Source organism: Castor canadensis, chromosome 11, assembly GCF_047511655.1.
Source record: "Castor canadensis chromosome 11, mCasCan1.hap1v2, whole genome shotgun sequence".
NCBI lineage: Eukaryota > Metazoa > Chordata > Mammalia > Rodentia > Castoridae > Castor > Castor canadensis.
In genome coordinates, this window is record NC_133396.1 from 104,690,992 (window position 1) to 104,718,963 (window position 27,972).

The 27,972-nt window shown below is 48.2% G+C and overlaps 2 protein-coding genes across 3 annotated transcripts in view; one reads left to right on the plus strand and one right to left on the minus strand.

Annotated features, from left to right (window-relative positions):
• The first annotated feature begins 1,507 nt into the window (after positions 1-1,507).
• Positions 1,508-13,172, plus strand: Sh2d2a (SH2 domain containing 2A). 2 transcript variants are annotated; one of them, XM_020163396.2, is made up of 9 exons: positions 1,508-1,663; positions 2,266-2,426; positions 3,241-3,413; positions 4,026-4,115; positions 4,310-4,478; positions 6,681-6,830; positions 7,033-7,320; positions 9,056-9,226; positions 9,707-13,172. In XM_020163396.2, exons 1-8 carry the CDS (start codon positions 1,630-1,632, stop codon positions 9,197-9,199), a joined length of 1,209 nt encoding a protein of 402 aa, XP_020018985.2. In that variant the 5' UTR covers positions 1,508-1,629; the 3' UTR covers positions 9,200-9,226; positions 9,707-13,172. The 2 variants fall into 2 exon arrangements, with proteins under 2 accessions (XP_020018985.2, XP_073903918.1); XM_074047817.1 differs by lacking the exon at positions 9,056-9,226.
• Positions 13,173-14,817: 1,645 nt separating this feature from the next.
• Positions 14,818-27,972, minus strand: part of Prcc (proline rich mitotic checkpoint control factor) — a 29,495-nt gene continuing 16,340 nt past the window's right edge. The window contains exons 3-7 of the mRNA XM_020163424.2: positions 25,094-25,660; positions 21,384-21,479; positions 18,735-18,878; positions 16,678-16,743; positions 14,818-15,222 (exon numbers count right to left, since the gene is read on the minus strand). Coding sequence (XP_020019013.2) covers positions 15,136-15,222; positions 16,678-16,743; positions 18,735-18,878; positions 21,384-21,479; positions 25,094-25,660 — 960 coding nt within the window. The 3' untranslated portion in view covers positions 14,818-15,135. The remainder of the gene's footprint in view (positions 15,223-16,677; positions 16,744-18,734; positions 18,879-21,383; positions 21,480-25,093; positions 25,661-27,972) is intronic.

Below are 27,972 nucleotides of genomic sequence, written 5' to 3' on the forward strand. Positions count from 1 at the left end.
TTACTCCCAGGTGTGATTTCACCTGTACCCTATCTGAAGAAAGTCATCTTTGCCAAGTGAAAGGCCTGTCAGGCAACTGGCTGTTGGTTTTGTGCCACAGGTTGAAGTGGTGGCCAGCACAGTAACACTGTCCTATGACACTTCTCTTTTCCTTGCCCTCATGATCTGACTTGGTCCCCCTTCTAGACATCTCTCCTACTTTCTTCAACCATGCTTATCCTCCACTGTTTCCTCTTCTGACAGGCTGACCACCTTCAGGAACATTCCTGCATCTGTACACTCACACACACACACACACACACACACACACACACACACCAGGAACATTCCTGCATCTGTACACTCACACACACACACACACACACACACACACACACCAGGAACATTCCTGCATCTGTACACTCACACACACACACACACACACACACACACACACACACACCAGGCTAAATTAGGGGCCTCTGAGAGGTGCTCCCATAGCACCAGCCCACACCACTAACTGGCCACAACCTTTAATACTTACCTGTTGGCAAGTCCCTCTCCCCCATGTGACTCCTTGAGACAAGGTTCCAAGAACAATGTGTAGCACATAACATGGAATTTTGGCCTAAACCAGGGAAATTAGTAAAAGGACAACTAGTTTTTAATCCCAGCTCTGTCACCAACTTTTTTTGGTTTTTTGCAGTGTTGGAAATTAAACCCTAGGCCCCACAAATGCCAGCCCAGCCCTGCCATCAACTTTTGAGACACTGAAAGACCCTGGCCAGGGTACTTGACTTCTCTGAGTTTCAGTTTACCCTACTGGGAATTGGGGACAATGTACCCTGTCTTTTTTCCAGATTGAAGATCAAATGAGAGGAAATGAGATTGGCCCTCTGCTGTGGCAAGGGGTACTGGAAATTTAACTTCTTTTGTGTGGTACTGGAGTTTGAGTTCAGCGTCTCAGCTTGCCAGGCAGCTCCTCTACCACTTGAGCCACACCCCCAAGCCGAGTACTGAAAGTTTAAGACATCAGCACTGGTATTATTAACAATTAGTGCTAAATAGGGTTGATACTATAATGACCTATTTCATTAAGGGAAATTTTCCTTCCAATCCACTCTATTATCTGCTCGAGGGTGAAGGCCAGGCCCACTTCTCCCCAACTCCTTGTCTCACAGATCTCCTATGACCTCAAAAGGTCCTTCCAGAAATTTGACATACATCCTTCCTGTTGCCATCCTGCCCCCTCCTTCCTCATGTCTTCTCTAAGCACAATCCTAAGTATGGGTCTCTGAGAAGCCCTGGTATCTCACAGAGCTTATCTGGGGTGAGAGAGCAAAGAAAGAATCAGGGGGGATGAAAGTAAGATAGCAGGAAGGACTTCCCAACATTTAACCACAGAGTGACACAAATACCCACCACCACCATCATACCACCACCACCTTCAACTGCCTGGCTTCCGGAGGTGGGACAATTATCTTGCAGCTTTCCATGACGTGAGTCCTCTGCCAGAGCTAAGGTTGTGGGTGAAGTGACATTTCCTGTCCCTGGGGGCTGGGGTGAGAGGAAAGATGAGTTGCTGAGTGTGCATACCTTTCCAGAGCATGTACACACACCCTGCTCTGGGGGCCCTTCTAGGCTGCCCCCATGGAGTTCCCCCTGGCCCAGATATACCCTCAAGGTAAGTGTTAAATTCAAGAATGTAGATGGGAGGAGGCATCAAGACCCCACCACTCCTGCTATCTCTCTAGGGCCTAAGCTCCCACTTCAGGGGCGAGCAGCCTACCTCAAGCCAGAGCTGGCAAGGCTAACTGGCAAAGTGCCCATAACCCCTGTTCCTTTGCTTAGGTACCTTACCCACTCATCCCTGAGGACAAGGTAACCAGGTCCTGAGAGCGGAGGGAATGGGAGTGTGTAAGAGTGTGGGTGGCAGGCAGAGGCTCCCAGGCCAAAAAAGAGCCTTACTTGAAGAATTCTGCCTCTTTGTGGGACTTTGGGCTACCTGAAGGCCAGCCTAATTCCCAGGCTCTCCTTGCTGGCACCCCATTTCCCTGACAACTCTTCTGGAAGGATTAGCCCTTCTATGATGCCTAGGCCTCTTACTCCCCATCCTTGAAAACCTGCTTCCTGTCCCTCCTGCTTTTCTCCTATTGTCGTGACTGTCCCTGACCTGCAGGTCCCCTATTAGAGGCATGCCAGGGCCACTCTGAGTCTGGGAGGTGTGGAGAGAGAGAGAGGCATTCCCTCTCTGAGAAGCCCCAGCAATCCCCTTTGTGCTAACAGGGAGTCATGAAGCCCCCACCCCAACCTTCAGTACCTTCCAGTCCATGGACTTGACCCAAAGTCGCTACCTGGGCCTGGGCTTACTCCCGGAGCCCAGACTGCAGACCCTGAAGGTTGAGGAGGCTCATCCCAGCCCCAGGGCCCCAGCCGTTCACAATGTGGTAAGTAGGAACATGGGGGGTAGGTGTAGTTCCCGCACATGCACCTACCCTCCCATGGGTAAGGACTCGCACAGGGAAACATGTCACAAAGGGAGAAGGCAGGAAAGATCCAAGCTGCCAACAGGGCTAGGAGCACAAAGGGAGGGAAAGTGTGGAGGAGGTGCCTCCTCCTGTGCTGGTTACCCGGTTACCACTAGCCCCTTGCTGTTCCTCTGCCCAGGGAAGCTCAGGCTGAGTTCACAGGTGACCAGGGCACAGTGCACTGAGTCCCAGAAGCAGGCATCCACATTCCTTGTCAGGCCTCCATCTGCCCAGTGCCTTCTAGACCCTATCTCAGTCCCTTTGCCTACCCAGGTGTCCAGAACCTTCCCTAGAACCAGCTCAGCTCCCCCTGCTGTAAGGAAAGCCTTCCTTATCTGGCCTCTGGGTGTCTTTCTGCATGATTCCTTTGCCCCCTCCACACACACACACACACACCCAGGGAATGACTTTCTGCCCATCTGGAAGTCCCTGTTGCCTCCTCTCTCGCCCCTACCCCCCACCCCCACCCCCATTTAACAGCTCACTGCTCCTGGCTTAAAGGCCCTCAGGACCCAGAAGGGCAGTGGAAAGACATTCCCTGGAGAGCAAACAGCTGGAGCTGAAGAAGGGATTTAAGATAGTAACCTTGGGAAAAACTTTCTGGGTCGTTCTACCCTAAAATAGCTGGAGGAACTGGGTATGAGGATGAGAAGATGGCAGCTGGTGCAGAGTCAAGAAAAGCCCACTAATTCTAACTGTTTCTACCCCCTTGACCCCTCTCTCCCCTGTCCAGGCCCCAGTAGCTGCTTCTGTCTCAGGGAATGCCGAGGGGTCTGAAGAGGTGCCTGGTGAAGGCAGCTTGTCCTTGCAGGCTGAGACTCGGGCTTGGTTCCAGAAGACCCAGGCCCCCTGGCTCCTGCAGCATGGGGCAGCCCCTGACTGGTTCCATGGTTTCATCACCCGGAGGTGAGTCACAGAGGTGGACAGAGACCCAGACAGCACAGGGGCTGATTAGGAGTCTATTGAGGAGTTTCCTGGGGAGGTCACTGAAGAGACTCCAGCCCAGGCCTCTCTGTGCCTCAGTTTCCCCTCTACTCCCTTATCCTACTATCTCAGATGCCTCTAGCCCTCATATTCATTCTCTTTCTCTCTCTTTTTCTCATTTCTTTCTCTAATCTGTAGCTCTCTATACCCACTCCTCTTTTCCTACCCTGGGACAAGCTCCCTCCTCCATCTCTCAGTCCCACTTCTCTCCTACCTCTTTCCTCACCTTCTCACTCCACCATGGACTTATGAAATCTAGAAGTCTAATTGCCATTCCTGTTGCTGCAGACCAGCTCCTCCAGGTTGCCCTGCTAGGATGAGGCCCTGGGAGGATACAGGCGAGCTGGAGGTCACCTGAGTGGGACTGCTGGCCCCTGACCACGACCAATCATCTCAGTGCTAGAGGATCGGCCCCTTCCCTCTCTCCCCATCTCCACCCTAGCCCTTGTGGGTTCCCTCATGAGAGCCCGAGAGGCAGAAGGGAATCTGAAAGAGTCAGAGCAGGGTGACGCCACTTCTGTCCGTCACCTGCAGGGAGGCAGAGAGGCTGCTGGAGCCCCAGCCTCAAGGATGCTACTTGGTGCGGTTCAGCGAGAGCGCCATAACCTTCGTGCTGACTTACAGGTGAGGTTGGGGCAGTGCAGGTGACATGAAAGAAGGTGGGACTCGGTACTGACACTGGCCCTCCCCAGGAGCTGCTGTCTTCGCTCTGCTTAGGGTTAGAGACCCTGGCGCAGGGTGGGTAGGGGCACGCCTCACGCTGTGGCTCTGGTGGCGGAGAGGGAATGGGGAATCTAATCCCAAATGGTGCCCTCCAGGAGCCGGACTTGCTGCCGCCACTTCCTGCTGGCCCAGCTCTGGGACGGTCGCCATGTGGTGCTGGGCGAGGACAGTGCGCATGCACAGCTGCAGGACTTGCTGCGGCACTACACTACGTGCCCGCTCAGTCCCTATGGGGAGACACTCACCCAGCCCCTCGCTCGCCAGGTATGCCCTGGGCCTTGACCCAAGAACAGAGACTGAAGCCAGTGCCTCTCCCCATCCGGACCCCAGGCCCAACACCGTAGCATCCGGGGCTTTCTCATCCTCACTGGTGACCCATCCACATCTCTCTTGCCCACACCTCTTCCAGAAAGATAGTGCTGGAGGCAGAGGCCTGAGAGACCAGCGCAGCCTCAGAGAGAACTCCCTCCAGACACACAGTTATGTTTTGAAGTTAAGTGATATTTACTGAGTACTTACTCCTAGGCCCTGGGACAAGACAGGCCAGTGCCACACTCACAAACCTTACTTTACAGCAGCAGAGACAATGAGTAATGAGAATCAAGTGCAGAGGCTGTGATGCCAGGGGACCACAGGGTGCCATTCAGCCTGGCAGGATGCCATGTCAGGAAGGGCCTCCCTGAACAAGTTCAGGTAGTTTTGAGGGACCACTGTTTGCTGGGCATGGCTCTGAGCCCTGGAAAAATAGTGAATAAAATCAACCAAATTATCTCAGCTTTCATGAGGTTTCCATTCTAGTAGGAGGAGACAGACAACATAAGTAATACAGATAACAACCAATAGTGTAGGCTGGAGGCTTGGCTCAAGTTACCGGTAGAGTGCCTGCCTTGCAAGCGTGAAGCCCTGAGTTCAAACCCCAGTACCACCAAAAATTCAAACTAATAATGTTTAGTATGTTCATTAATGATAAGTGAAGAAAAACCAAGAAGTGACAGGGTTAGGGCTATTTCACATAGGGACATCAGGGAAGGCCACTCTGGTAAGGAGATATCTGAAAAGATACCTGAATGAAACAAAGGAGGGAGCCAGGGAGACAGCTGGAGGAAAAACATTCTAGGCAGAGGTAATAGCAGGTGTGAAGGCTCTGAGGCGGGAGGATGTTTGATGTGCTTGAAGGATAATGAGTGAGGAAGCTAGTGTGGGTAGATCAGGGTGATTGAGGGATAGCGAGGTAGGAGATGAGGTCAGAGGATGAGGGGTTTTATTCTGAGTGACATAAGATGGCACTGGAGAATTTCAAACTGAGGAGGGCATAACAAGACCTGGAAAACTTAGGAGGGACAAAAATGAGGCCGCTAGAGACCAAGACCTATAATATTTCATATGAGATGATGGTGGCCTGAACCAGGGCAGTGGAAGTGGAGGAGTAGGGAGTGGACTGCTGGCTCTGTTTAGAAAGTGGAGCTAACAGGGTGTTTGCAGAATTAGATGAGGAGTGTGAAAAGATGGTGCTGTCACTGGCTGAAATGAGGAAGCTACAGAGAGCAAGTCGGCTAGGGCCAGGAGATACGGAGTTCACTCATGGACATCCACACTTTGAGATGTCAATCAAGTTGGAACTGGGGCTGTAGCTTGGAGAGCTTGCCTAGCATGTTTGAGGCACTGGGTTCAATCCCCAGTGATGGAAAATTGGAATGCATGAGCTGGCATCTGACACAGGGGTCTAGGTGGGAGCCAAACACAGAGTCTTGCTACTGAAAGCTCTCAGGGTCTCTACTGGGGCAGCAGGCAGTCCTGACAGGTTGCTAACGGAATTTTGGTAAAAAGGCTGCAAAATAGGTAGGGAGGGCAAGAAGAGGCAGGGGGCATTAGCAGACTTGGAATAGGGAAGATGGGGCAGCGGGCTTGGAGAAGAGTGTATAGATATAAAAGAGCAGGATTTTGATGTGGAAAGGAAGTGGAGGGTGTTGAGACTGTCTCTCAGGTGCTGTTTTGGACAGCAGGGTGGACAGAATACTTTTTTTGGTACTGGGATTTGAACTCAGGGCCTCATACTTGCTAGGCAGGCACTCTATCACTTGAGTCACTCCTCCAGCCCTCCTTTGTGTTGGATATTTTTGAGATAGGATCTCTCAAACTATTTGCCCGGGCTGGCTTCAAACCACAATCCTGATCTCTGCCTCCTGAGTAGCTGGTACAGGTGTGAGCCACCAGCGCCCGGCTTGAAATTAAGTTTAATGTTAGACACGGCCTGTGACCAGAGCTTACCCTCTCCATCATCCCCTGGCTTCCTTACCATCTCTATCCCCTCTTCCTCACCCACAGAAGCCAGCCCAAACCAAGTTTCTGTCTTCATTTCTTCATTTCTGGACAAAGATCAGATTGCTTTGTCCTCCTGAATCACCAGCTCATCTCTCACCCCACTCCTCCCTGGCCCCAAGTCCCTCAGGCTTTCTTTTCCACCAGACTCCTGAGCCTGCTGGGCTTTCTCTGAAGACTAAAGAATCAGACTCTGGGAGCAAAAGCCAGGACCCAACCCCCCAGCACAACCAACTTGTCAAACAGAGGCAGATCACAGCCCTGGTGCACAAAGAGGTGACCTGGGAGCAAAAGGAGGTACTGTATCGGACTAGGAGTCCTAAGAAAGGGGACAAGGCCTTGAGGGGTGTGACTAAAAAGGGAATGAAGCCATCAAGGGAGAGGGTGGGACCATGGAGGAGGAGGAGGGTTTAGCAGGGTAGGAGGCTATGCCTCAGTTGCTCTCACTGACGCTTCCCCCACCCCCCGCCCCCCTGCCTCACCTTCTCACCTCACCTAGCCTTACCAGTTGCCCAGGCCCAAGCCTCCAATCCCTGCCAAGCCTCAGCTGCCCCCCGAAGTCTACACAAGCCCCACACCAAGACCCCGCCCAGCCCCACCCCCGAAGCCCAGCAACCCTATCTACCAAGAGCCTGATGAACCCATAGCCTTCTACGCCATGGGCCGGGGCAGCCCTGGGGAAGCACCCAGCAACATCTATGCAGAGGTGGAAGGACTGGCAGAGTCGGCATCCGCCAGACACTCCGTCCTCCGGAAGTGCCGGTCCAGGCCCATCCCAGGAAGCCAGGTAAATGTGGGTGCAGAAGAAGGTAAGTCTAAGAGGGACTTTCTGCAAGCTAGTATGACGAAGTGTTCAGATTAGTTGTTGGGTCAGGGTGAAGGTCATGGTCTGAAGTGGTATGGAAGGGACAGAATTTTCCAAGATGCCAGCAACCTTTCTCCAAACCTGGGATTGCTCCCTCTCCTCCCCCCTGGTTACTCAGATCCACCTTACTTTGTTAAGCACCCTCCCTCCAGTTTGCAGAGAAAATAGAGTCTGGGGTGGGGCCTCCATCAGTCGTCTTCTACCCCAGCCTACATTTTGGTCTGTGTCCATCTTGCCCATCAGTCCCTCCTCAGATGCATCTCGGGCTGACCCCAGAGCCTCTGTGGCTCTTTCTCCCTCCACCTTGGTCCTGCAATCCTAAAGAAGAGCACTTGGAGTCCTGTGTGTCATGTCAAATGCACTGAGTTGGGGGATGGGCCTCCCTGTCTCCTTCTACATACATACCCTTCCAAGTCTTCCCAGGAATAGGTTCAACGCCGTAAGGAGGGTGTGGTATTGGCATGCAATGTGTTAGACCCATTGGCCACGTCCCCCACCCTCTGCCTCTGCCCCCTCAGGCCCTTCCTCACCCTCCCTCCCTGCTGACACCCCAGGGTCCCCTCAGCCCACACTCACCCACACCCTACAACTACTGTTATCCTGAAGCTGAAGTTCATGTCTCCATCCAAACTTCTTTCCAGGCTGGTCCACTCCCCAGGGTCCTAGGTCCCACAGACTAGGCACAGCCGACACACACCACCCTCACCCTTGCTCCTCAAATTGCTCCCTCCCAGGTTCCAAATCCTGATTACCTATCACCCACCTAGCTATCTAAGTCAGAAACCTAGATCTACCTCAACATCTCCCTCACTCCTGATAAGTCTCTAACTTCTGCTGGGTCTCTTCCTAACAGCCACCCCCCCACCAACTCCAGCCCCATCATTTCTCATCAGAACTTTGCCAGGAGCTTAACTGATTGCATAAGCATCAGTCTTGTCAATTCTGATCCACTGTGCCCCAAAGAAACCAGAAGGCCCTTTCTAAAATGCTGCCTGGCCCCTGAGGTTCTCCACACTTGGGTTGTGGGGGATCCCATATCCTTGGTGGAGAGCTGCTCTCTCTCGACCCCGGAACCATTCGCATTTCTCCAAACTGACTGAGTGGCTTCAAGCCTCTTCAGGTTTGCACCCATCAGACCCTCTGTCTCTAGTGACTTCCTGAGAGCTCATCCTCCTACTGCCAAGCAACCTTCTAACCATCCTTCAAGACCTGCTTGCCCTTCTTTTCTGGAAAGACTTCCCTGACCTGACTTCCTACACATACCTGCCATGCTGCTGGCCACCTAAGACACCCATTCTTCTTACCTCCTTCAAGCTCCCCCTTCCCCGTTGGAGTATGAGCTTGCTGGGGTCAGGACTGAGACTCAGACCAATGCCTGGCACAGAACCAGTACTCAGGAAATGTGTGTTGAATGAATGAATGAATGAATGAATGTGAAGGGATTTAATTTGTTAAGAACAGATTTTTTTCTTTTATTTATTGGCAGTACTGGGGTTTGAACTTAGGGCTTCATGCTTATTAGGCAGGTGTTCTAACCACTTAAGTCACACCCTCAGCCCTAAAGTCTGTTAAGAACAGATGTCTTCTCCTTTGAGACTTGCAAGCAGAACTAACAGACAGAGGGTAAGGGGTGTGACCTAGTACTGTCTTTCTGCAGAATCCAGGTGGTCCGAAGCTGCATTCTGAGAACTCTGTGGCTGGCCAAGGCCCCCCCCTGCCCCAGCAGCCCTCACCCCCTTGGAGACACACCCTTCCCCACAATTTTTCTAGACAGGTGCTTCAGGACAGAGGGCAGATGTGACTCCCCTTCGGGCCTCCTCACTAAGCAGTAAGTCTGAGCTGGGGGAGGACAGATCGGAACATCAGGTCCAGAGACCTTCATACAGACCTGGGTGCCTTTCTCAGGAAATGTAAATGGAACAAACCATAGTTGATCAAAGCTGGAAAGGACCTCAAGCCCTCATCTATTGCAAGGATGGCAAAGAGGTGTCATCTTGCATGCCAATTCCAATCTATTGGTGCTGGCTGCCTAGAGCGCTGCATTGGAAAGGAGGTTAAGGTCACATCTGAACTCAGCGGAAAAGAGCACCATGATTGATTAGTGATGTCTGCCATGGGTACAAAAGGGAGGAGAAGCAGTATTTCATTCCCCTTTACTGATCAAGTCCAACTCCCTCATTGTGTAGTTGAAGAAATAAAGCCAGAGTGAGATAGTGACTTAGACAAGGGGAAGGACTAGAACACAGGCTTCTTAATTCCCCTATTCAGTGTCTGTTCTTATCCCATATCCTCCAACTCTTCTCTACAGGAAACAGCAGAGATTTCCTCAGATAGGAAGCCTGGCTGCTTTCCAGAGTTCTGTCACATGGGCCTGGGCACTGGGTTCCCTCCTCTGGATCCCAGTTTGGCCCTGACCCCTTGACCGACCTGCACCCCACCAAGAAGCCTGGAGGTCAGAGGAACAAATGTGAGGCTGCCTCCTCTTAGAGACATGCACACTGGCTTCTCCTGAGAGTCCCCCAGAAGCCAATGGCTCGGTGCTTGCTGATCCTCTGAGATGGCAAGGAAGTATGCTAAAAGGTCCTGCTGACTACCACTGCCTTGGTTTATGCTCCTGGAGTCTAATTTCCTTGGCCTTCTTAATCTTTGAGTCTGGGCTCTGGTCCAATGCTGCTGTTGTCTGAGGAATGGTTTGGTGAGAACAGATGTTAAAACTTGTTTGTTGATTTGTGTCTGGCTAATAAATCATCGCCAACAACCTCCCCCCACAAGGATCCAAGTCCTCCAGGTTCTCTCTCTCTCTCTCTCTGACTTTCTCTGCCACTGTGGTTCAGAGGTGTCTAGGGTTGGGGCAGAGGATCTAGGGGTTGAAAGACACTTAGACAAGGGTCACTGACCTATCAGCTGGGAATTAGGAAACACCAAAGCAAAGGACACAGGCGCCCTTCCCTAGCTGGGGTGGGCTCAATAGGCAGCCAAGGTAGAGGGGTGGCTGGGAGTACCTAAAGAAAGAAGCACAGGGAGAGGGACAGTTTAGGGGCAGCCTTCACTTCTTCCCCAGCACCTACCAAGCGTAGGACTGGAGGAGTGTGCCTTGTAAGCCTATGTGTGAGCCTCTTAGAACATTGGGACCCCAAAAATGGCTCCTAGACTCTCTTGTCTTCCTTCTCTATTGGGCTTAGGCCCTTCGCCTCACTTAGGACTGCATTCCCTTCCCTGCCCCTCTGGTACAGCTTCAGAGCTCCATTCTCTCCTAGACCACTTTGGGGCCAGCCTCTTGCCCCCGAGAGCAAAGCTCCACGCAAGTTCCAACCACTGTAGGAATCTGCCCTGGGTGTTCTTTTTGTCTCAGACTGCATGGTGTGAGGCAAGGCCATGTCTGCCCCTGGATGGTCCTCTGGGGTGAGAGCAGAGCTGGCCTGGGGAAATGGCTCAGGCAAAACACCACTCATCCAAGGGTTTAGTCAAGACAGCCTGTGTCTGTCATCAGCTCTCATGGAGGGGCTCTCTTCCCGTCTGAGGCACAGGGTCCTACAGACTCTTCCCTCCAGCTGTGTTCCAGAGGCCAGGGCACTGTGCTGCCACCACACCACCCCCAGCCTGCCTCTGTGGCAGTACCAGCTCCAGTGACTAGCCATTTCCCTCCTTTCCACTCCAGTGCTAATCAGCTTAAGGAGAAATATTGGTGCTGAGTCAACAGAGTTGGGGTTCCACTTCCTTTGTAGGTCTAAACCCCTCCTGAGCAATAGGGGAGGAGAGGAATGGGGAGCAGATGGCTCAGCTAAAATCAAGGAGAAAGCTGAAAGCACAAGAAAATCTCAGATGAGACTCAGTGAGTCCTTTCATGGTATCCTTGTGGTAAGGAAAGGAGGCTGGAAAGAGTAGTTTGTTGTACAGCAAGAAATGGGATCAGAAAGTCAGAAAACAGAGGACTTACCCAGACTTGTGGATACTGCAGAATGGGCAGGTGCAGAGGGGCAGAGATGTTTCTGGTCAAGGGCAGGGCGTGGTGGGGAGGGGGCTCCTTCCCTTCCACAGTGGGTGGCAGAATTCATATGATGCTATGTCATCAAGGGCCCCATTGTGGCACTGTGCTAACTAGCTGTGTAGTCTTTGGCAGAGGAGCCCACTTTTCCCACATTACTTATGAATTGGAGCTCACGCCTCATTTGCACACTGTATTCCTGCACAGGCGAGACCATGCAAATGAAGGGCTTTGACAAGCAGCGCCAGAAGGGACTACAGAGACCCTTCACCTAAAGAGGAAACAGATCTAGAGAGGGAAGATGACAGGGAGCTGGAGGTAGTCAGGCCCATGGGCCACAGTCTGTCATCCCAACCCCTGTTCTGATACCAAGGGGCTCCTTGTGGGCAAAAGGATAAGGTCCCAGCCCTGCCAAGGCTCTAGTTCCAGCTCAGCCTTGAAGACCAAGGTGGTGAGCTGGGGATGTAGCTTGGTGTGTACCTCCCTTCCTCTCACAACTAGGGGTGCCTTGCTCCACCCTGCTGTCTTAACTACCAAGCTGAGGCCTGGGACTGCAGTGAAACCTTAGGCTGGAAGAGAAATTGAGTAAGTATAACAGGAAAAGGGAGCCTGCAATTACGCTGACCAGGTTCCCCCTCCTCCATAGTCAGACTCCTCACGCTGGGAGGCAGAGGGCATTCTCAGCTGACTCAGTCTTCTCATGGTCATCCCTCCCTCTGCCCTCCTCCAGGCAGGGCCTCTCTGGCTCAGCCCACTCTCAGATCTGCAGAAAGACAGCCTCTTGCCCCAGCCCAGACCTCCTCAGAGTAGGCTTTGCCATGAGCCCCAAGCATTGCTCCTACTTCAGGGTCCAGCTCTGTCCTCCAGATCTGGCCCCTTGGGCATTGTGACTGCCCTCTGATGGCTCTCCACATCTTGTTTTGCTGTTTTTGTTTTGTTTGTTTTGCACTATTAGGGTTTGAACAAAGGGCCTCACATTTGCTAGTCAGGCACACTCTTACCACTTGAGGCAAACCTCCAGCACCTCTTCCCATCCTTTTTCTGTTCCTACTTTCATCCCATCTTCTCCCTCAGCTAACATAGGAAACACCTGAGACTATCTCAGGGTCCAGGGAACTGAAAAGCTGTGAATTACAAAACCTCAGGTGTTCCTATTCTGCAGCACATCACACTCCACAGACCCCCTTAGGGAGGGCTAGGGGCCGGCCATCATCTTAACTACCTCTACTAGTCCTCACCTAAAAGCAAGCTGAGCATGGGGATGGGGTTAAAAAAAGACAGAAACATGCAACCACTTCCCTGGAAAGTGGAACTTTTCAGCCAGCCCTTCAATAGACTGGGGCTTCTGGACAGCAAGCCCAGCACCCCAGCTGAGTGATGAGCCAAGCTGGTTGGGCCCCTCCCAGGGGCCAGGAGCACTGGGGAGGCACTGAATCACTCTCATTATGACAAGTTTTCCATCTTTGTGCAGTAAAGTCTGATTCTCACAGATCTCAGCTTCCCCAGCAAGTGTTACTGGTCAAAGCACCTCTGCATATCTAAGCTTTGCTCTGGTGCCTCCAACATCTTCCAGAGCTATTTGGATCAATTTCTGACCAAGGCCTTCTTACCTTCCTCCTTTGGCCCCTTGCCTGTTGCCACCATGCCAGTTTTAGCCAAGTATTAGTTCTACGGTTCCCCATCTCTCCCTCATATCTGTCTTCTCTTTCCTGTTTACTACCACCTCCAGGAAGGCCTCCCAATGAAGTCCATTTTCTGTCTGTTAGCATTTCTCTCGGTTCCAGGAAATTCCAACCACCAAATAAAACACCACTTTTTAGACCTAAAAAGTAGATTTTAAAAAAAAAAAATATATATGGCGTTAAGAATGCTTGAGGGTGGTAAGGGAGGGGGTGGGGGCAGGGGGGAGAAATGAACCAAGCCTTGTATGCACATATGAATAATAAAAGAAAAATGAAAAAAAAAAAGAATGCTTGAGAACTGGAGGTGAGAGGCAAGAGAACCCTTAGCAATAGCTAGCCTAATTCCAACTCCCAGAAGGCACTGGGACTTTCCCTCCCAGCCTAGCACACTTCTTGATACATCATAGTACACCTCTAAAATGAGAATTACTGAATCCTGGAGGGTAGCAGCTCAGGTGGGAAGGGCTGCACCTACAGCCTGCTTGACACAGGGAAACAAGCACTTACTCATGGGGATAAGACTTCTGGGCCCAACTGAACCACGAAGGTACAGACCTCAGCCCTGGCCTCTGGGACAGTGGTGTGGCCAGAGCTGATACCTTACTGAAGGCTGGCTGGCTGCACAGATTTGGACAACTACAGCCTAAGTGTCCCCGTGGGATGCAGGAGCCCTGTCTGGCTCCAACCCGAAGTAGGTCAGATTTCAGATAAGCGGGTGGTTTTCCTGTAAGTGATGAAACCCTCCAACGTACTTAATGAGAAACAGACTCCTCAACTTACCCCAGCACACAACCAGAAGCACAGTGGGATGCCTTACTCTGCCTCATCCTTCTTATCTCCAAGACCCCATCACACACCTCTTCAAATTATTTCGGGGGCCTTGGCCTTGCCTGTCACCAAGGCTGGACACTAATTCTCCCTTCAACAGTGAACTCAAGCATCTGGGTTCGACCCATGGCTCCTCAGCCTGCATCCCAGTGTTCTGTGGCAGGAGTTCCTTCAGCCTCCTTCCTATAGGCAAACATTGCAGCTAAGCCCTCCTGGAGTCCTGGTACCCTTAGCATATGTTTCAGTGGCAGTTCACAGTATATATATATGCATACTATTTTTGTGACTATCCCTATGGAATGTTGCCCTGAGGACGGAATCATGCCTTCTGTACTGCCCCTTCAGAGTATCACAGTGCCCTGCAGTTAACTGGAGTCTGCAGAGACTGCCACCACCCTCCCTAACAAAGCTAGGGGTCTGGAAGTCTCCAGGGATATCTGTCTAGCCCAATAACCAATAGCCTCAGTGTAAATTTGATTCACTTTTGGAGACAGGTTATTTTGCTATATTATTTCCTGCTGGATGTCATTTTGTGTCTTAACAAGGCTCTCATGCCACAGAAGGGACCTCCTGTTATCCCATCTCCAGAGACACCTGAGAGACATATTTGAGATCACAGGCCCCTTTGAAAAACATCCCACCTAGACAAAACTATACAATTTAGGGGATTTTTTTTTTTGGCAGTACTGGGGGTTGAACTTGGCCTTGCGCTTGCTAGGCAGGTGCTCTACCACTTGAGCCACTCCACCAGCTCAATTTCTAGAATCTTCAACAGCCACAAAGCCAGCTGAGATAGCAGGCAGAGAAGAAAAAAGCAAGTTGCTCTGTGTGGTAGGAGGTGCTTTAAACCAGTTTGACACTGAGATCCAGGAACAGGGCAGGCAGCATCTGTCAGACTGAATGTTTTATTTCAACAGACATCCCTGGTTTAAAAAAAAAAAAAAAAGGTGGGGGAGAGTTCAATATTTCATCACACCCGTCAGGGAGCAAAACTCCCATCCAAGAACTTGAAGCCCCTTCAGAGGCATCGCTCAAGTCTTTGCTAGCTCCAACACAGAAAGGAGCTGAATCTTCTAACTGGTTAAGAAAAATCTATCAAATATGTTCCTTCTCGCAGAGGCGAGGGCTGGGTCCTCAGGGAAAGAGGTCCTGGACTTAGAGCAGCTGGGGTCCCGGAGGTGAAGCTGGGGGCTGGGCCAACTGGGCTGGCAGGAAATCCTGGGAGCAATCAGTTCCAGAGCCCTAAAATCCGTATTTGGCTTGGGTCTGACGGCGGCTGAGCTTGTTCTCTGACCAGGTATTCTTCAGTTCCAGCTCCCGCTCCTTAGCCTACAGCAAGAAAGGGGGGGAGTCACAGAAGATTTATTTATTTGTTTGTTTGTTTGTTTGTAACTGGGAAGGAACCCAGGGTTTCATTCATGCTAGGCACACACTCTACCACTGAGCTACATTCCCAGCCCTTAAACTAGAATTTTGAAAAACACTTTCCTTTTGCCTCTGAGTTTATCAATTTAAAATCATCCTCCCATCATACCGATTATGAAGAAATAACAAATCCCTTGAAAGATTTAATTTTCTCTCATCTAAGTAGTAGGTGAAAACAAAGAAAAATCAATTGTTTGGGGAGTTAAGATTTATACAGGACAAAGACTCAATAATTCTTGTGATTGCTCTGATAGAACTAAAACTGAACACTCAAATGGGAAATGGACAAAGGAGAACTAGAAAGAGGCATCTGAAAGATAAATTGATGCCTCCGACATCTGACCAGCAGAGCAAAGGAGGCCTGGGCAGGTCAAAACAGGCACCAACCATCACTCGGTCTGAAGATATGGTTTTGTTGTTGTGTGCAGTAGATACCCTAGAATTTCACACCATTTCGATATAACCACTGAAGCTGCGAAAACCTGAGAGGTACCAGAATAATGACTTCTCTCTTCTTACCTTGACACCTCCTGGTTCTGTACTGCATTCTAGGAAAGGAGCTCCCTAACATTCCCAAAGTTAGCAGATGCCTGTTCATTTCTCTGGAATTTGAGAGTGGGTTAAAGTTTGGGATTTTAAACGTCCCTACCCTCAAATTCTTCCCTACAAACCATAAAACAGGGAAAGAGTACAAAGGAGTTCCTGAAATGGAAGGTAAAAAGTTGACAAGGACAATGAAAGCAAGATTTGCCATTGAAACCACCAACCAAAATACATAGTTCTTAAGACAAGGGCCAGAAAGTGTCTCATTCGTGTCTGTATCTTTGACCGCATTCAGTACAGTGGATCTCAAAAGGATGTTCAATGCTTAAATGACTATTTGAAAGCTGCCTAGTTATATCAAACAATACCAAGACATATTCTAATTCCCAAAGACATTTTTGGATTATCTGTAATTCTGAATAATTTGTGTTGGATGATATAAAACCAATCTCCTCTTCAGGAGACTGTTTTGTTAAGTTGGTAAATCAACCTTTAATTTTTTTTAGTTACTAGTTAAACTTGTTACTTAAAGGAACCTTATAATAAGCCATTTCATTTCCCTCTTAAATTATGTTTCATATATCTGAATTTTCACTTAACAGGGTTTATTCTAAGCACCTAAGTACCTGAGCCTTATGTGCAGTGACCAGAGGTGGAGCAGGATAATGCTGAAGGACGCATCCCCCCCTAGTGGCTACACAGGATACGCTTGCTGGAAGTGGGTCCTGGCACTGGGGCTTCTTAGCCCAGATCTCAGCCTTCAAATTCCCAGGTTTACAGAGATCTTGCCTGGGCCTAGGCCCTCAGCCGCCTCACCTGATGAATCAGATACGTGATCTGATGTTTCCGCCGCTGCTGACCTGTTGGCTGCTCACCTTTCTTCTGCAAGGGAAGAAAACGGTCCTTAACCCACACAAAGAAAAAGCAGAACTTTCTCCTTGTAGACAGTGCAAAACCAGGGACAAAGAAACCAACTACACAGCCTAAAGTTAGCTTTGAGCTGTTTTTATGTCTATATACTACAAAATAGTTATTTTTATTAAAGCCATTATGCAAAAAAAAAAAAAAAAAATCCCAAGTTCAGAATAGTTGCCTGGAATAGCCTGCTAATATTTGCATTAGACTGGAAATACTTTGAGGTCAAGACTGTCTTATTTGGTAACCCTACCCCAACGCCAGCACCAAGCTTAGGACTCTGTCCATGGTGGACATTTGAGACCAGTTTTATCGCCTTCAATTAATCTAAGATAACTTAAGTGCCAGGGCACAGGTGATCTTCCACCCTCCTTCCAGGCCCCTCATGATCCCTGCGCCTACCTCCCACTTAAGCTCTCTTCATCTCTGTCCCCTTCTCCCCAGTGAGGCCAGATGTCTAGCCTGACTCCTACGTATGGCTTACCAAGCTCTCCATCAATCAACTTTGGCAGAAACCCCACTTCCCCTGATCTAGGAAGTGCCAACAGCCTCTCTGGAATTAGAAATTTCACACTCTACCTCTCTCCAATCTTCCAAAGCCCCTAACCCAAACTCTGATGCAAGTGATTTACTGTCAAAGTCTATACTGGTCTGGGCTTTCATTCTGTGGTTTTTCTGTCCTCTGCCAGAGTTGTCTCAGGCTAGAAGCTTCCTAGTCAGCCCCACCCAACTCTCAAAACTCCTCTCTAGAGTCTCCTTCAGCACTTATGTAATCAATTTGCACTGTAATCATTTACACAAGTGTCCTTAAATCTCTTCTTCCCAACTATGCAATCAACTCCTCAAGGACAGGGACCATTTCTTTTTCTCCTTTTTTAAAAAGTAAAAATACAATCAGAAGGTGGGAAGAAAACCTAAAGCTGGGAAATAGCAAATTCTTATTCCTTGCTGCTACAGCATGTCATTTAATGTGACAGGTAAAGGTAATATACATAAAACATCTAGTGCCATTTCTGGCCCATGATGAACACTAACAACAGCAGCTATTACTATGTGATGATGCCTCTCGACCTGCAGTTAGTAGAACACACTCTCCTAAGTGGTTTTTCCAGTAAACAGTGATGGATCTATTCTGATCTAACCACAATCCTTTGCTCTGTCCTGTATGACCGCCAGCATTCAGTTAAAACAAACAGCTGGGGCTTGGATGGCCATCTGTGGCCACAGAACAAAGCAAAGCAAATGGAGGGAGGAGAAGGGCATAAAATCCTCGACCTTGGCCTTGCTGGTGCTAGGCTCAAATCCAGGGCTTCCCCACATTTCCTCCCCACACCCCCGCTGTACGGCAGGATCATAAATGTCCACATTTGCTGTACTCACCTACTAAATGAAGAGATGTTCATCACACTGACTGAAGAACTAGTACAGAGAAGGAAGAGTGTGGTGGGAAATGTGAGGGAGAAAAGCATTTGGAAGACCACAGTTGTCTACCATAAATAACAGAGAGAAAGGAGAGAGAAGAAGACACATACTCAGAACCTAGGGACCCCAGCACTTCTGAAGCTCTGTTGTGCCCACATCTCAAAGATGTGCTGAGTGAGGTCTAAGCATACCAGGACCAAGAGAGACACTGTAGGGAGAAGTCACGGCGGCTATAGACTCTGTCCAGCCAGGGAAGGAGTCACAACATACCAGAGGCCTCCCCAGCTGAAGGCTGGGAAACTGCTCCACTCACTTACTCTCAACAACTAGACTGTACAACAAGTTGCATACCAGTTAAAGGGTTGCAAAGTTCTGGAAGGCTAGAGTTATACCTCTGAGACTTGGTGCATAATCCAGGACCATGGGCAACAAGTGTTTGCTAAAGGTGTTATGACAATAACAATGGGTGAGACTCGGTACAAGGTTTTGCTTTGTGGCTTCTCAAGATGGCCACCCAATAGGCTGTTTCCACTTACTTTGCTGAATGACTTCATGGTTTTCTCTTCTGTCAATGACTTGGTCATCCACTGCTGGGCCCCGCTGAGCTGGTCATCACCTTTGATCTCCACAAAGTTGATTTCCTCCCTTCCTCGGTTCCTCTTGCCCTGCAGCCGCTTGAACTAAAAAAGAAAAACAACAACAACAAAAAGCAGAAGTTAGAAATCTGGTTGCGATCAGGAGAGGTCAAAATCCAGAGTGTATGGAGCAACTTTATGATTCCTCAATCCCACTGCATCCTCAATTCCTCCCTGTGCAACACATTCTTTTACCCTGCCATCTATCAAGCTCCCAATGCCAGATGAAGACTGCTTCTCAGGTCTCTTAGATCCAGGTAAAGGAAGGCCAAGAGGTATCCCCAAACAGGAGTGTATGTAGAGAACCAGCAGTATGAACTATATATAGATTGTGACTATCTAAAAGGAATACATATGATTTCCAAATTAAGAATTCAAGCAGTGTGCCAGTGGCTCAAGCCTGTAATCCTAGCTACTTAGGAAGCTGAGACTGGGAGGATAGTGGTTCAAGGCCAGCCTGCACAAATTGTTCTTGAGACCCCATATTCAAAATAACCAGAGCAAAATGGACTAAAGGTGTGACTCAAGGGGTAGAGCACCTGCTTTGCAAGCACAAAAGCCCTGAGTTCAAACCCCAGACCCACCAAAAAAACAAACAAAAAAAAGAGTTTGGAGTAAGTACTCAGACATGGTAGGGCATGTCTGTAATCCCAGCACTCGGGAGATTAAGGTAGGAGGATCTCGAGTTCAAGGCCAGCTTGGGCTACATAGTGAGTTCCAGGCCCTTGGCTACACAACAAGACTCTAACTCAGGAAAAAAAAGAAAAGATAAAAGGGGTCTGGGGGCATGGATCAAGTGGCTAAGACCCTGAGAGTTCAAACCCCAGTACCACAAAAAAAAAAGGAAAGAAAAGAGGGCTGGCAGAGTGGGACAAGTGGCAAAAGTGCTCAGCTTGCAAGTATGAAACCCTGAGGTTCAAACTCCAGTGCAGCCAAAAAGAAAAAGATAAGCCTGGCACAGTGGTATGTGTTTGTAATCCCAACTACTCAAGAGGCTGAGGCAGGAGGATTCCTCGAGCCCAGGAGTTTGAGGCCAACCCGGGGAACTATAGCAAGACCCTTCCCAAAAAAACAGAAACAAACAAAAAAAACCTGGACTAGAGATGTGGCTCAAGTGACAGAGTGCCTGCTTTGCAACTGCAGAGCCCTGATTCCTGAGTTCAAACTCCAGTTCCACCAAAAAAAAAAAAAAAAAGGTAAAAACAAATCCAAGATTTCTCCTCTAAAAGTCAGTTTTCTTTCTACCTCTATTCCTCCTCATTGGATCAGTATCATAATCAGCAGACCTTACACCAGAAAGGCCATGGGAGAGGGAGAAATGTGGAACTGGGGAGAAAGTGAGCCTCAAAACAAGGCCAGCAAATTCTCTAGGAAACTGCTACTCTTTCCTCCTCCTCAAAACAAATTTAAAACAACAAAGAAAACACACACACACACACAGATCACCCAAGTCATCCAGAGATATGCTTGGAGGGATGTGGGGAAAGGGAATTAGAACTTTAAAGCATACAGAAACTTGAGTGAGACCCAGGTCCCCACATTAGTGGGCCTCCCAGGCTTGCTCTACCTATGAGAATCTGACTGTAGCCACTGAGTGAGTTCTCAGCTTCCTCCTGGGCTAGGGACCAGAAAGACCTAACTACTGCACTTGTCAAGAAGGAAATTCTCAGGGGAGTGGATGCACACCTATCAACCAGTCAGAAGTGTGTAAAGAGAAGAACTATTCTAGGAAAGATAAGTAGAGAACTATTGCTTATATAAAAAGCTTCAAACATAGTTAGCACCCCACTCCTCTGATTCCTCCTAATAGGCTGTGAATTTCCTACAGACAGGATAGTGTTTCGTGTTCTGAATATGATCTTGTGACTGAAGGATATGGTTCTTTACCTTGCCTTCTGCTACAGTTAAGTGAAATACAGGGTTATTTAACAAAGCTGCCAGGTGGCTCCCCAAATCCATTCTCTCCTTCTTTGGCTACACATATTATCACTCAACTAAAAGACTACATTTTCTGGAACTCCTTGCAGCCAACTCTGGCCATGTGAGCAGGTTCTAGTCATTAAATCACATATAGAAGTACCTCAGTAGCTTTCAGGAAGTCTCCTGAAAAAGGGAAAGGACTGCCAGGTGCTGATGGTTCATGCCTATAATCTTAGCTACTCGGAAGGCAGAGATCAGGAGGACCATGGTTTGAGAAACCCTACCTCAAAAATACACCAACATGAAAAAGGGTTGGCGGAATGACTCAAGTGATAGAGTGCCTGTCCAATGAAAGTGAGAAGAGAAAAATAACCCTCCCCCCTTTCTTTCTCCACCCTGCTATAGGGCTGATGCAGATGTGATCAAAATATGTTATACATGTATGAAAATGTCATATTGAAACCCATTACTTTGCACAATGAAAATATACTAGTTAAAAAAAGAGACCCTCCCCACCCCAAAAAAAAAAAAAAAGTAAACCATTAGGAGGCCAAGGCATGAGGCTCCAACACAGGCTACATGGTGAACCCAGTCTCAAAAAAGATGGTCACTTTTGCTTTGTCAACTCACCGCTTCGTCATCGATGAAGGAGGCATCTGGAGCAATTTCCTGGGGGGGAACCAGAGCTGGGTCTTGTGCAGGATAGTAGCCACCACTATAATAATCCTATAGCCACAAAGGAAAAAAACACACTAACTGAGGGCACAGTGGAGAGGGACAAGGCAAACCTCATCAAAGACTATGGGGAGTGACACCCATACTACAGCCCCATCAGATGGACCACTTCAAAGTACAGATCAAGAATCTGACCTCACTGGCAGAGTGGCTCAAGTGGTAGATTGCCTGCCTAGCAAGTGTGAGGCCCTGAGTTCAAACCCCAGGGCCGCCAAAAAAAGTGTGAGAAGAATCTGGCCTCTTGTTCACCAATAGTCCCTGTGGCTTTCTAATCTGCACTGTTGATAGGTACTTTTTAGGGAATAGTAACACAGAATAAAGATATTTTATCCTACTTCAAGAACAATTCCCATCATTCACCTCTACTGTGGCCTCAGCCTGGCTCCTCTGGCTCAGAAGACCCTCCCCCAACAGACTCTGATTTGAGCAGGGACTAGAAAGCATGAAGCATGCAAGCCCTGCCCCCCATTCTATTTTGGTTGTTGGGATACAGGAGATTATCTAAAAGGGTGGGAAGGTTGTGGATCCCTGATATAAAATAAATCACTACTAAGGTAGTACAGAATTTACAAAAGTGGGAACAAACTAGGTTTGTGTTCATAGACTTTTACTGCAGAAATCTAAAGATTCCTCTCAGAGAAGAGCTGTTCAGCTATTGAAGACCAAAAAGGAAGACAGCGTGGAGGCATGGGCAAGGCCCCTGTGCCCAGGAAATATAAAGGCCCTGTGCCTTTATATTTTTCCTGATTAATTCTTCTACCTTTGCCCAAAACCCCAAGAGATGTCCCTCAAAAACATCCATCTTATAATGAACTAAATGGAAACCAGGTTTAATATTCACTACATAAAAATAATATATACAAATCTAGGGTGTGGTGATGCATGCATGTAGGCCCAGGCAAAAGTGTAAGACCCTATCTGAAAAACAAACCAAAAGCAAAAAGACTGCGGGCATGGTTCAAGCGGTAGGCCCTGAGTTTAATCCCCAGTACTAATGGAAAGAAGGGGGGAAGGAGAGGACAGGAGAGGGGAGAGGTGGGGAGCAAAGAAAGGAAGAAACAATTAGAATATGGCTTTCTACAGTAATATTCACAATAAGATATATTTACATTTCAGGATACCCTAGTATATTTAGTGCTTTAACTTGCAAAAACTCCCTCAGTGGTGTTTTAAACTGTATAGAGAATCTCAATTTGTTACTCACTCACTGGATATAAATCAGTGGTTTCTTAAGACTTAATTAGGATGGCTTTTTTTTTTTTTCCTAAGGAGGTCAAACCACTCTTACTATTTTCCTCCCTCCTTCTAACAAGAGCTCTAAGGTAGAAATACCCTATCTCTGACCAGCCTACAGGATACAAGGCTTAACAGCAAAGATTAGGAAAATACAACTGTTTTCAAAGTTTTTGGTCTGCCCTCCTGTTACTGCTTTGCTATAAAGTGTTCCCCCCAAAATGGGCTCATGTGTTGGGGACTTAGTCCCCAGCTGATAGCACTATTTGGGGAGGTTCTGGAGACTCTAGGAGGTGGAGTCTAGCTGGTTAAGGGATGTGTCACTGGGGGCTGCATCTTGTCCTGGGTCCCTCTCTTTCCTTCCTGTTTGGCAGGAGATGAGTAGCCTCTAGCACATGCTCCTGACACCATGATATTCTGCCTTACCAAAGGCTCCAAATCTATGGAACCAAAGACTATGGGCCGGAACCTCTGAAACAGGGAGCCAAAACAAGTAATTCCTACCTTTTAAGTTGTTCTCTAGGGTATTTTGGTCACAGTTAGAGAGCGTTAACACAGAAACCTCCTTCCCTACCCACATCCGGACTAAAAATAAGATTTAGATGGACAATTCAGAGAATCAAGTAGTTGAAGGGGACTTAAGTCTTCCAACCATCCCAGGCTGGCAGTGAAACTTTCTTCAGCTGCCCAGTCATGGGGCTAGTCATGCTTCTGCTCAACCACCACCTGAGTCCCCCAACTCCCAGGAGTCCTGTCTATCTAGGGAAGCCCTGATTGCTGGGAAATTCTTAAACCTACTTACAACCTGGCATCCTATGCTCTCACTAAGGCCACACAGACACATCTAAATTTCTCTTCCAAATAACTTTTGAATAAAATATGTCAATAAGAAGTTATAATAATAATTCCTTAAGTATTTCCTATGTTTCAGGCACCACCATCCTAAGCTAAGTTAGTAAGATTCTCCCAGCAGCCCTTTGAGGCTGCTATTAAATCTCACTCTATAGCCTAAGAGGCAGTTAAATAATTTGCCTGAACTCACACAGCTTGGGATCCAAACCTCATACCACCCTCAGGACCCATTCACTGTCACTGTCCAAACCATGGTACCTCTCCTCAAAGGACTTGCCTCAGGCCTTCAACTTCTCCAGAGTGGAGCCTCTCACCATTCTCCTTATTGCTCCTTTGCAATCAACTCTGCGGATTCCCCCTCTCCTCCTCAGCCCCACCTCCCTGTTTTTGTAAGATAAGCCATTTCTAGAAACTCTTCCTAACTAACTGCTATCTAACAAGTCTACATCGAACTTCCCTGGTCCTCATGCCTAGGAGGCATCCTATACATAGAAAATTACAAGCTACTCTTCTCCCACCTTCTCTCTGAACCCCTTATCAGCTCCCACAATAAACTTTTAGAAATGCTATGACTTGATAAGTGTCCCTGAAGACCCATGTGTTAAAGGTTTGGGTTACCGGAGCAGCTTCAGTGTAAAAGCACTGCCAGCAAGCCTGAGGCCCTGAGTTCAAACCCCAGTGCCACAAAAAATAAATAAAACAAAATAAAATAAAAGGTTTGTTGCACTATTGGGAGGTGACAGAACCTTTAAGAGGTGGGGTTTGCTGGGTACTGATGGCTCACACTTATAGTAATCCTAGCTACTCAGGAGGCAGGATCAGGAGAGTCAAAGCCAGCCCAGGCAAATAGTTCACAAGACCTTATCTTGAAAATACCCAACACAAAAAAAGGACTGGCAGAGTGGCTCAGGTGGTAGAGTGCCTGCCTAGCAAGCATGAGGCCCTGAGTTCAAACCCCAGTACCAACGAGACAAAAAAGAAAAAGAAAAAAAAAAAAAAATGAGGTTGGGCTTATTATTAGGAAAAAGTTAGGTAGCTAGAGGACATGCCCTAAAAGGTGATATTGGGACCCTAGCCCCTTCCTATTTTCTGTTTCCTAGCCACCATAAAGTGAGTGGCTGCATCTACCACATGTTGTTCCTCCTCCCACACCCATGACCAAAAAACACTGCCAAGACCCAGAAAGCAACAGGGTTTTGCACCCATGGCAAAGCAACCATAAAATGAAATCTCTGAAATCCTAAACCAAAAACTTTTCCTCTTTTAGGTTGATTACCAGGAATCTTATAGTGACTGAAAGCTGACTGACACACAGAATAAAGATGTCAATTATGTGCTTCATCCTGTTAAGACTTCCAGACTTGTGCAAGTCAGATCCAGAACAAAGGCAGTGTGTTTTGAAGTCCAACAGGTATGGGAAAATCCAGACAAATGACTTCACAGAGGCTGGATCACTGGCTAAAATCTCCGACTGCCATGCTCCAATGTTCCCTGGCCTACCCTCCATGCCCTCTACCCACCTGATAATAAGCACCAGCGGCATTGGCATCGCCATATGAGGAAAACTGATTGTAGCTGTAGTCATCCCCAGGCTTAGGCATCCAAGGGGCCCCACTTGAGCCTGCTGCCATCTTGAATTCAAGAGGGGCATTGGCTGCATCGTCCTGGAAAGCTGACCCTGGTTCTGTGCCCGGTGGCAGCTCTTCAGGGACAGTGGGGATGGGGTAGGGGTATGGCTCAACTCCAGGTGGCTCAGCCTTGTCAGGGAGAGAGAAAAAGTTCTCAGGAGCTACTTCCTCATCACTGTCATCCTCCTCCTGTGTGATCTGCTTTGTCACTTGCAGGGCAGCACTCTTGGCAGCAGCCTTGATAGCAGAGGGTGATGGAGTGGTGGTTGTGGTGCCCACAACAGGAGCGAGAGAGGAGGACTTGGTCTTAGAAGCCAGTCTGGAGGCCTTAGTATCAGAGGAGCCATCTGAGGGTTTCCGGGAGAAGGCATGGGGCAGGAGCAACCTGTTAGTCTCTTTTACAGTCAGATTTTTAGGTTGGGGAAGCAAGGCAGATAAACCAGTCCCCTCGGCACATCCCTGGTGAGCCAGCGTTTGGAGGAGGAAGGAAAAAAGATGACAAATGAGATTTTGTTATGCACTAGCAACACCAAAAAACAAGAATTATAGTTCTGTGCTCTAGCCTAAAATCTTATCAGCCCTGTTGCCTTCTTATCTCCATCCACTCAAGCCATCCAATATGGATTTGACTCCCCCCCCGACCCCGTCTCAGGCCCTTCTGCAGCTGCTTCTCCCAAGGTGAAATGCTGGTGGAATGACTCAAGTGGTACAACAACTCCCCAGCAAGCTTGAGGCCCTGAGTTCAAACCCCAGTACCACCAAAAAAATATATAAATAAAATAACCAAGGTGAAATGCTATCCCTCTTCTCCTCAGCTCCAGCCCAATCTAGCTCCACTGCCCTACATCATGTCTCCAACTCCGTCTTTGGCAAATATGATGCTCTTCATCTCACATCACCCTTTTTCCCCAAAAGACTGAGTCACCCTCCAGCTGATCATTCAACCTTTCCCCATACCCTGAAGGAACCTATTCTTCCTTTAAATGACTACCCAAAGTCAAGAACAAAGCTCTGTCCAAAAGACACACTTATACATGTTGCTAAGAGTACCCCCACCTCACCAAAGGAAAGTCCTACACATGTGGTATATTAGCTTGCTAATGCCACAGTCAAGCATTTAACATCAATTTGCTAACTAATTGGTCCAGTCCATGCAGAGTTACTATTACTCATCAGAATCTCCAAATTTGCTTTCTGTGTGCTAAAGGACCAGCTTGACCTAACAGTAAGGAGGCACCAATTAGAGAAAGGGGAGTGGAATTAAGGTCACTGTCACTGTCCTAGAGTACCAGCGTATTCCCACCTCTCAGCCAAGAAACACACAAAAAGACTACTGTGTCAAGGCCAGGCAGAGAAACATTCATCAGGAAGGGGCCCCTGTCCCTGCTGTGTGAGTCACAGATTTGGATCAGGTCAGCTTGGCAGCCCCCAAAGGTTCAGGCTCACAGGACCCAGACTGAGGAGACAGATGGAACACTCCTTAAGGCACCTTAGATTGTGTTCTGCTTCTCAGCACCATCTAGGATCATGGCTACACCCTTCTGCAGGGCTGGGTTCCCAGTCTGCCTGCACAGCTCAGACTCCTCCCTTCCTACCATCTGGAAGACTGCTCTTTACTTTCAAGGCACCTTCTGTGACAGTCTACCTCCTCAAAAAAGCCACCCTGACACCAGGAGAATAACTGGCCTCGCTCAGCCTCAGGATGATGGCTTCTTCCACACCTCCTCCAGCACCCACTATAAACATGGACATCACAACATCCTTGCCAGCTGTCTTTATTTTATTTTATTTTATTGTTGTGCTGGGGAGAGGTACATTGTGGTATTTACAAAGGTTCTTACAATATATCAAATATATCATACTTAAATTCACCCCTTCCACCATTCTCCTTTATCCTCCCCTCCCCCCATTTGAGAAATAGTTAACTGGTATCTTTTTTCGGTTTACATTCATGTGGCCAGCTGTCTTTCTAACTTCCACATGACCCTGTTCTTCTATGATTTCCTAAAAGTGGAAGTGACATCTTAACAGAGTAGAGGAAGGGTCAGCTTCAGCATCATGTATTTGATGATACTACCTTATAAAAGCAGAACAGCTTTTCCCCTAAACATAGGATCAACATGAAGTCAGAGAGTGTACAAATCACTGAGCAGAGAGAATAGGTAGAAACTTCAGGGGCCAGAATAAAGGCACTGGATAAGGGGAAACAAGCAAGCCACAGGGAGATTACCTTGTTGAGGCTTCTAGTCTTGATGATGGAGAAGAAGCCAAGTATGGTTACTAATTGGACTCTACAGGCTTAGACTTGGACTCTGTAGTTAGACTGCCTGACACAGCTGTCATCCCAGCTCTACCCCCACTAATTGTCTGCCTTTGGGCATGCTCCTTAGTTTCCTTATATGTAGAACTGGGAAGATAATAACCTATGATAAGGCACTGTTATGAGAATGGAATCAGTTAGACGCTGGTAAAGCACTTAGAACAGTGCCTGCTACAAAGTAAGTGCTACTTAAGTGTTTATTTCCAGGTTAAAAATGAGACAGAAAGAAGATGACAATTTTAAAATTTAGATGCTCCCTAAATCATTTTTACCAATCCATTTATTCCACCCTCCCTAAATAATCCTTTTACCTGAAATGTAATGAACTGAATTGAGTTACAATTCCTGTCCCTACCACTGCCGGTCCAAGAGAGGTTAACTCCATCATGCTAAGGCCAGGAAGCAGTGAGGAAAGTGGAGGGACGCACCAGACCTGAAGTTATAAAGGAGA

Excerpts from the sequence above, each read along its gene's own strand:
- Sh2d2a (XM_020163396.2), top strand. The coding sequence starts at position 1,630 with ATGGAGTTCCCCCTGGCCCAGATATACCCTCAAG. Across the intron at positions 4,116-4,309 it reads ACCTTCGTGCTGACTTACAG|GAGCCGGACTTGCTGCCGCC; the intron begins GTGAGGTTGGGG and ends GGTGCCCTCCAG. Across the intron at positions 6,831-7,032 it reads TGACCTGGGAGCAAAAGGAG|CCTTACCAGTTGCCCAGGCC; the intron begins GTACTGTATCGG and ends CACCTCACCTAG.